The sequence below is a fragment of the Triticum dicoccoides genome, chromosome 6A (genome assembly GCF_002162155.2).
Source record: "Triticum dicoccoides isolate Atlit2015 ecotype Zavitan chromosome 6A, WEW_v2.0, whole genome shotgun sequence".
NCBI classification, from domain to species: Eukaryota; Viridiplantae; Streptophyta; class Magnoliopsida; order Poales; family Poaceae; genus Triticum; species Triticum dicoccoides.
The window spans coordinates 222,816,743-222,825,872 of record NC_041390.1 but is presented as its reverse complement, the minus strand read 5'-3'; the positions used below and the strand labels follow the sequence as shown (position 1 = coordinate 222,825,872).

Below are 9,130 nucleotides of genomic sequence, written 5' to 3'. Positions count from 1 at the left end.
ACAAAACGAAACGCAGAAAGTCAGAAGTAGACTATAAAGCAATTTAGACAACTGGTTTCAAACTGTTTAGAGCACTGTAACAAGCTTAAACATCTTATATAAGTGACCAGAGGGAGTACCTAAGAACCTAAGAGATCCATCATCATTAATTATTTATCTAAACGTGCAGTTATTCACGTCACCATACATGCCCCACTCAGCCACTATTGCTCATGCGGCCACGTCATTCTCTTTTACCTCGCACGCCCTATTATCGTGAACTATAAGTCAGAAATTTTCGTAGATGTTTTAACAAAAATGATACACCTACGTAACTCTGTTACGTATGCTACGTAATCTTTCTTCCACCTAACTAAACGCCCCCAGTTAATATTCAATTAAACATTGCCATGTCATCCATTACGTAGGATATGTAACAACCAGCCCGTAGATGTAGCATTGCTCATGTTTTAATCATGTCTGGTACTATGGTTGATTGAAGATTAACAGGGTTCTATGGTATCTCGCGGTGCCTACGGGTTGCTACGTTGGAGCTCACCATGTCAGTGCGGGCTGCAATGAAACATCACCGACGGTATCGGATGCTGCTGTGACGCTCGTTGCATCGCTGCAGTGAATCATCACCGATGGCGTCGTGTGCTGCTATGGAGCTCGTCGCGTCAACGCGAGCTGTAGTGAAACATCACCGACGACTTCAGGTGCCTGCTATGAAGCGCCGCAGGGTGGCCTTTGAAACATCGCCGGATTGCACTGAAGCGCCCCCGCCGGGCACTGTAAGTGCTGCGCGGCAGTGCCATGGGCTGCTGCCATGGACTGATGTGTGGTGTGTTGGTTGATCCTGCGACTGGGCTGGGGAGCGTGTGATCAAACGGCTCTGGGGGCGTCTATATTTGTAACAAATCAATCGGATGATTTGTAGCACCCGCCATAAGACTATCCACAATGGGAGTAACATAGGTAGTAGCATCACACATATCTAGACAAAATAGATGATGTGGCAAACAATAAATGAAGAAAGAGAGGAAAGTGGTAACATAGCTAGTTACTAGTAGTATGAGACTACCCACTATGGGAGTAATATAGGTGGTAACATCACACTTATCTAGGCAAAAAAGATGATGTAGCATGTAATTAATAAAGAAAAAGAGGTATGTGATAACATAGCTAGTTACTGTAACATCACACGTGTCAAGAAAAGATGAGTCTACAACCTAATAAATGAAGTGATGCATGACACAACACATATGTTACTACCCACTGTGGAGGTTGTAACATAGACTAGTAACATATGCATGTTACTACTCTAAGTTACTACCCACTGTGACTAGTCTGAGTAACATCACACATATCAAGGCAAGATGAGTTTATAGCCTAATAAATGAAGTGTTGCATGTTATTACACATATGTTATTTCCCACTATAGAGCTATTAACATATGCATGTTACTAGTCTATGTTACTACTAGTCTAAGAAACATCATTTCGTGCGACGGTGGCGGTGGGTCCGTGAGACGAGCCTCTTAGGCCAACTCCACCGCGCGACTCCAAACGGACGTCCGTTTTGTCCGGATTCTGTCCGTTTGGGTAGCGATTTGACGTCGTGTTCAAGCATGTCCTGGGATGCGGTGGCCGTGCGCCCAGAGCGCGGGCGCATCCATTTGCCCCATCCCGTCCGTCAGGGCCAGAAATGCCTATATTCTCATCAAAACTAATTTGCACGTGCAAATATTTGTCTAAAAATTAAAATAGTTTTACAACCCAATTGAAATTGTCCTTAATAAAAAAGTTTTACAACCAAATCGAAATTGTCTTGACTGAACATAAAATGAGCCAATATGTCTATTGGTTGCCAATGTGATCCCACATGTGCTCAACCAAGTCATTTTGAAGATTCAAATGACTGTGCCAATCACGCATCTCACGGTGGAATTGCACAAATTGTTCAAATGTGGCCGGGTCTTGGTGCAGGGGCTCAATATTTTCACCTTGATAATCAAATCCTTGGTCGAAGATACTCTCATCACGCTCGTCCTCGACGATCATGTTGTGCATGATCACACAAGCAGTCATCACCTCCCAAAGCTTCTTTTCATCCCATGACAGTGCAAGGTTTCGAACGATACCCCGCCGGGATTGAAGCACACCAAAAGCACGTTCCACATCCTTTCTAACACTCTCTTGCATTTGGGAAAATCTCTTTCTCTTCTCACCTTGGGGTTTCGAGATTGTCTTCACAAAAGTTGACCATTGAGGATATATATCATCAGCTAGATAGTATCCCTTGTTGTACTGGTGGTCGTTGATCTCAAAGTTGACAGGTGGGGAGTGGCCTTCTGCAAGCCTTGCGGAGACTGGGGAACGCTGCAGCACGTTGATATCATTGTGAGAACCTGCCATGCCGAAGAAAGAATGCCATATTCAAAGATCCTGCGAAGCCATCGCTTCTAATATGACAGTGCACGCGTTGACATGCCCCTTGTACTGGCCCTGCCAAACAAATGGACAACTCTTCCACTCCCAGTGCATACAATCTATACTGCCAAGCATGCCTGGAAAGCCTCTAACTGCGTTGGTCGCCAACAATCTCTCTGTATCAGCTACAATTGGCTGCCTCAAGTACTCTGAGCCAAACCTCGATCACAACCTGGCAAAACTTGTAATTGACATCAGACATGTTGTCTCACTCATACGCACATACTCATTCACTAGATCGCCTGAAATTCCATATGCAAGCATGCGGATGGCCGCGGTGCATTTCTGGTAATAGGAGAATCCAAGCTTGCCAAGGGCATCCGTCTTGCACTCGAAGTATGGGTCATGAGCAACCACTCCCTTTCGGATACGATTGAACACATGCCTTGTCATTCGAAAACGGCGGCGGAATTTATCCGGCTTAAAGAGCGGGGTGTTGGAAAAGTAATCGGCATAGAGCAGGGCGTGGCCTCTCTCCCTGTTGCGGTTCAGGTTGGGAGCACGGCCAGGGACTGACCCCCTGTACCGAGAAAGCTGCCGCTGAATATGGTCGTGAACGACCAGTGCAGCCACCACAAGATCGTCATCATCCGACGACGAATCGTCCGATGAACAAAGGAAGTGATGGAAGAAAAACTCGTTTCCACTGTCCATACCTTTGTTGGCTAAATGTCGAACACCTTGCGGTCGTGGTAACGAAGAGGCCGCGATGATCACCTCGACGCAGCAGGGATGGTTGCCGGCCGGCTACTGGCCACTCTGGATCTCTCGTCGGAATCTGCCGCGGCCGACGTGGTACGTCGCCGGCGGTCGTGCCCCCTCTGCTACTGGCAAAGACGACGACGACCAAACCTCCTCCGATCGACGACCAAAACTACGGCGAAAGCGCAGACGTGGTGGTGGTCATGTCGAGACGTGGTTTGGTATGGACGGCCGGGGGGCTGCGCGGTGAGGAGGCGTCCGGAGAATAGCGGCGGTGCCGGCGGCATGGCAGGGTGGGGAGAGAGGGTGGAAGCTAGTGTCCCCGACAGGCGGGCCACGGGGGGACAAAGCCGTGCGTTGAGGCCGTCCGCGCGCGTCCGTTTCACCCCAAACCGAGCGCAAGTTTGGACCGGGGATGGGTCGAAAACGGACGGAATCCGGACATTTGTCTGTTTGAGTCGGCGCGTTGGGCCGTGCTATTTGTCTGTTTTATCCCAAACGGACGCACCGATAAGATAGGGTCGCGCGGTGGAGTTGGCCTTATTTCTTCCCCAGATTCCCAACCGGCATGTCCCTGATCCCGCGCGCTGCTCCGGCGGCGAGCATGGCGTTCGCCGGACGGGACCCCGCTGTCATCTCCCTCCTCAAGATGCTACCGCTGCTCGTGCTCCTCACCTTCTCCTCCGCCGCGGCGCCCCCGGCGGCGGCGTCACCCTCCGCCGTGCACAACAACAACTGGGCCGTGCTCGTCTGTACCTCTCGCCGCTCGTTGCTGCCTACTTGTCGCATCATAAATTTGCTGTGGATCAACGCAATTGTAGTGGGTTCAGGTTCACTGTGCTAAATGTAGCAGTGAGAGGTCTAAAGAAGCTAGGGTTTTGATGTAAGTGCTGAAAAGTACGCACGATTGATAGAAGTATCTGGATCCAATTGCTGTATGAATCAGCTTATTAATTTGTCTGTGTATCAACGAGTTTGTCCATCCCCTGTTTGCGAAGTAGTATACTCTATCGATGTCAGTGTATGGAGTGATTTAATTTTTTCTCACTGGTTGGAATCCATTTTGTAGTACCTTTACTCTTCTGATTGCGACATAGCTTAATGTTGTCATCATGGTGGAGCCAGCCTGTTCGTAGAGCCTGAGCAAGGTCTAATGGTGACCGCACTGGGAAACATTTGCCCATGAAGCTCTCTATCGAATTCTCCCTCCCTGTAATGACTTCAACAGAGGATCCAGGCTGAACCTGGGCAGCCTCCCAGGGTCGGCAGGGGTGGCTCTATCATTTTCTCGGCTGGTATGTGATACTAATAATAATGATGACTTAAAATATTTAAGCCGTGATGTAAGTTCAGCAAGCACAAGTGTCTTTTGACAAACATTTTGGTATGAACACTTGCACAATTGTAGTTTTTCCTTGAATACACAGAAGAAGAACGCCAAGAAGGCACATATGCACACAATTGTAGTTGTGTTAATGCCAGCTAATTTTTTTAGAAGTTTTCCTTTTGATACGGAAGTTTTGTTCCCATCTACCAATAGCATTTGAATATGTCCTTATGCTTTTATATTATCTGGTTGATGTTGGGTCCCGCTGCTTATCCCTGTTGTCACTTAAATCTGATCTATTATCCAAATGTTATGCAGGTTTAATTATAGACATATGGCCAACACGCTGTCTTTGTACAGGTAGTATACTAATTATAGTTATGCCGTTATATGCAAATATGAATCTATGTCCTATGTAAAGGTTATTCCTTATTAGTAAATATACCCTTTTTTTCCAGGACTGTTAAGAGATTGGGAATACCTGACGAGAGGATAATACTTATGTTGGCTGATGATATGGCTTGTAATCCTCGGAACAATTATCCTGCCCAAGTGTTCAACAATGAGAACCACCAGCTTAATCTTTATGGTGACAATGTTGAGGTGAATCTCTTTACTCTGAAAATATTGTTGCTGAATCATAACATTGTAGTTTGATAATCCCTCAGGTTGGCAATATTTTCCCTAGCCCATGATGTGCATGTATCATTGATACCAACGAGGTACCAAATCTACGAAATAGTTTATGATATTAAAGCATGCATACCCATTGTAAATGACCCTCTACGGTTCTTAACCTCTTTTACAACAAGTAGACACCTTGTTATATTGCAATACCTACAATCCTGATTTTCCCACTGAAAATATTATGAAACAACGCCTCCTAAAAGATGGTCAAATTTTGCAAAGTGATGGATACTTAAGACACTCGACACAGTTCAATATGGTCAGTTAGGTGATTTATGAAAGGTGGCAGCTGGCAATCCTTAAAGTTGTCCACTCATAATGCTATGCAATCTAGTCTTATTAAAAACTAATATCTTATCTTGCTATGCTGATTACTCTTTTGGTTTTCTAATGACAGGTTGATTACCGAGGTTATGAGGTTACAGTTGAAAACTTTTTGCGAGTTTTGACTGGAAGACATGAGAGCGCTGTACCAAGATCAAAGCGTCTCTTAAGTGATGAAGGAAGCCATATTCTTTTGTACATGACTGGACATGGCGGGGATGAATTTTTGAAGTTCCAAGATAACGAAGAACTTCAGAGCCATGATTTAGCAGATGCAGTAAAGCAAATGAAGGAGAAGCATAGGTTGAATTTTTTAATCATCAACATTTGGATGTTGGCTTGTGCCTCTTTGTTTCTGGGTTCGTGTACTGACCTTTCACCTTGGCCTTCCTTTCAGATTTAAAGAGTTGTTGATAATGGTAGATACCTGCCAGGCTGCTACTCTTTTTTCACAGGTTCGTTTCAAGTTGCTACAAGTTCGTCTTGACATATACCGAATTACTGTTATACATATTATCCATTTCATTTTGTAATCGCTCAAAATGTCTTTTACATTTTGGGTATCCTTCACAAATGTTCTTATATTGTTAGCAAGTGCGCAAACTATAGCATGTTGTACATCTATGAATTTTCTTCACATTTTTTGTTTTGTTTTGGGCACAGTTAGCTCTGGGTTCATCATTCTGAATTTATTTTTCATATGACCATATCATAGTATACACTTATGTAACATTCGTTGTTGCTGTACATCACTTTTTAGTATGAAATAGCTGTTTGGCATATGGGAGTGGCAAATGCTGCATATGGTGTTTGTGCTATATGGTATGCTAACCACTTGTGTTTCATGATTTGAATAATAGTTCACATAATTATAGAATCAGCCGATGATCTGCGCTGCTAGAGTGGACTTCACCCTTTCGACTTTTTGTATATCTGAAAGCTCTATCTAAAGGCTGTACCTGATATATTTAGTATCCACAGCTTCAATCACCTGGTGTTTTGGCGATTGGTAGCAGCATGAAGGGGGAAAACTCTTACTCTCACCATCTCGACTCAGACGTGAGAACATGCCCTATACAGTTATTTCAGATAGTATTTGCAAACTTATTTTACCTTATTACTTTGTCATGAAACTGGTTAATGTTATACATTTCTGGTGGCAGATTGGTGTTTCTGTTGTGGATAGATTTACCTTCCATACACTTGCTTTCTTTGAGAAGCTGAACATGTATAGCAAGGCTTCATTGAACAGGTAAATTATACTTTACATGCTCTTCTCTTGAATTATGTATCTCGGTTGAAAGTTCATCAACTATCTATATGAGAAGGTGCTGGTCTTACTGCGATGTGTAACTCCTGAAAAATAGTCATTTACTTTTCTTTGTTTGGTGTTAAACTTTGTGTTATGCCAGATGATGATCTAACTGTGATGTACAATTTGCTTCACTGTTTCTATATTAAGATATAGTTGATGTTCTTGTTCAGTTTTCATATTTCTATGTAATACGATGTGAAACTAGTGAGGATTTGAGCTCCCCGATAGACGTAGGGCCCGCTCGGTACGCTGTCATTGTTTAGGGGGGTTCTTAATTCTAGCATGAAAGTCCGAGTTAAAAGCGATCATCATTCGAACACGCCGCGTTTTACTGGGAAGGATCGAACCATGGGAACGAATGAACAGGGCTATCACCTCCAATGGCATTTTCGGTAAATGAAAGCAAAGCGAAGCTTTACGACCAAGGAGAGATAAGCATATTAATGTGCTTTCTTTCGAACTCACATAAAATAATTGAAATAACTGCAGGCTAATCAGATTGCAGTGAACTTAAAAAATTAATTCAGACTGTTTTCTGTATTCACAAGAATTAGGAGTCAGTTGTGTCCTCTATTCTTAATTACGCGCAATAGCACTCAACTAGATTCAATCTTATGTTTCTACACACAATGTACCTGGGTGGTTACAACCTTGCCTTTTATGTTCCAGTCTTTTCAACTCATACGACCCTTCTATGCTGCTGTCTACTGCATATTATCGAATGGATCTTTACAAGCGTGCATTAAACGAGGTAATGGAAAGATATATCTATTTCTAATGGCTGCTATGTTGTCCACGACTAAGCCTTCTTTTCCTTTTATCCTGTCCTTGACCAGGTCCCAGTGACAAATTTCTTTGGATCAGTCATGAAGACTATCCACACTGATTCAGCCTACACAGGCTTTCTAGCTGCACATGACGCGGAACTCCCCCTTTCTGCAGGAAATAATATACTTGATCATGTCATGTCACAGAATGAGGCTAGTGCAAGAAGATCGAACATAGAAGAGATGAATGTGAGTTTTAGTAAGTTTTGCATTTCATTTATTTGAGAGACTAATACTTTGTGAATTGCAACATCCAGGAGGCACAATTAATGTCCCATGGATGGACAGAGGTCCTGCTAGAGCAGCTGGAAGACAAAAATTCTGATGTTGTTGTGATGTATGGTCTGGGAACTATGGGCATATTGCTGGCAATTTCAACCTGGCTATCAATGTAGGAACTCTGAAGTGTGCTCTTAACACATCATCTTCTTGCAGAAAAACTTAGTCATACTAACTTTCACAGGATGGGACCAAGAAGAATGAAAAGAAGAGAGACACTTTGGCGGTCAACGTTCTGTATTTCCTTTTTACCTAATCATAGCATCCATTCAGTTTGGAACAAATTGTTGTATGTAGTTTTCGCATGGTACCCTCTACTTTTTGGATACGTAGCTCGATATGTTTCGTAGTCATTTTTATGCATCTGTGCTCCTGCATCACATATTGTACCTGTCAGATTATTTCATTGCTACTTGAAAATATTTCCATGTAGCATATAATCTGGAGTTTGATGACCTCGGCTAGATCTGGATATGAATATGTACCCCAAACTTAAAATGCTGAGTGTTCTTTTAGTCCAAGATAATACACTTCATTCAGTCTGGAATTGTTCAGCACTTGGCAGGTCGTCTTTTATTTGGACTAGATATATTACAATATTTACTCCATTTACCACCTACAATTTTCAGTTTAAGGAAAACTCCATTACCCCCCTATGCAGTCCATTGCATCTTATAGCGACTTTTGCCTTGATGCCTACTTTATGTGCTATTAGAGGTTACTTAAGGCCAAATGTGTATATCTGTATGAAGATTTTTTTTTCATAATATATGATTAATTTTATCTTTGTATGCATTGCTCTGTATGTGAAGTGTCGCTATTGTTTTCATTACTGCATAATACAACCGAAAGGTGTGTTTTTTATGCTCAAGTACAGAACTAATAAGCTGGTCATGGGCCTCATAGGACGGTATGCACAGAAGCTGTGCACCCAGTAGAACCGTGGACATGCTGCTAAGGCAAATGAGATGAGCATAGATTATGTTCCATCAGGGAGCATTGCACACCTGCATGTGCTCAGTGGTATCTATGCCACTAGTTGGCATGCCATTAAGAAATTACCGTCCTTTGTGAAAATGTTTGATAGGCTTCTTTATTCATAAGATTATGCTATTTGTCATGTCAGGGTTTTCAGTTGGATGCTGTATTTTATTGATTACGTTAATGCCAGAATCATGTATCTCTTGTTTTGAGCGGT

General features: G+C 43.1%; 1 protein-coding gene across 2 annotated transcripts; it reads left to right on the top strand.

The window, feature by feature from the left end:
- The first annotated feature begins 3,707 nt into the window (after positions 1 to 3,707).
- Positions 3,708 to 8,389, top strand: LOC119316662 (putative GPI-anchor transamidase). Of its 2 annotated transcripts, none has more exons than XM_037591022.1 (10): positions 3,708 to 3,941; positions 4,819 to 4,860; positions 4,959 to 5,103; positions 5,585 to 5,814; positions 5,909 to 5,966; positions 6,493 to 6,570; positions 6,675 to 6,763; positions 7,496 to 7,577; positions 7,663 to 7,842; positions 7,911 to 8,389. In XM_037591022.1, exons 1-10 carry the CDS (start codon positions 3,742 to 3,744, stop codon positions 8,046 to 8,048), a joined length of 1,242 nt encoding a protein of 413 aa, XP_037446919.1. In that variant the 5' UTR covers positions 3,708 to 3,741; the 3' UTR covers positions 8,049 to 8,389. The 2 variants fall into 2 exon arrangements, with proteins under 2 accessions (XP_037446919.1, XP_037446917.1); XM_037591020.1 differs by having other exon boundaries at positions 3,711 to 4,468.
- The last annotated feature ends 741 nt before the right edge of the window (positions 8,390 to 9,130 follow it).

Excerpts from the sequence above, each read along its gene's own strand:
- LOC119316662 (XM_037591022.1), top strand. The coding sequence starts at position 3,742 with ATGTCCCTGATCCCGCGCGCTGCTCCGGCGGCGAGCATGGCGTTCGCC. Across the intron at positions 4,861-4,958 it reads AACACGCTGTCTTTGTACAG|GACTGTTAAGAGATTGGGAA; the intron begins GTAGTATACTAA and ends CTTTTTTTCCAG. Across the intron at positions 7,578-7,662 it reads ACAAGCGTGCATTAAACGAG|GTCCCAGTGACAAATTTCTT; the intron begins GTAATGGAAAGA and ends GTCCTTGACCAG.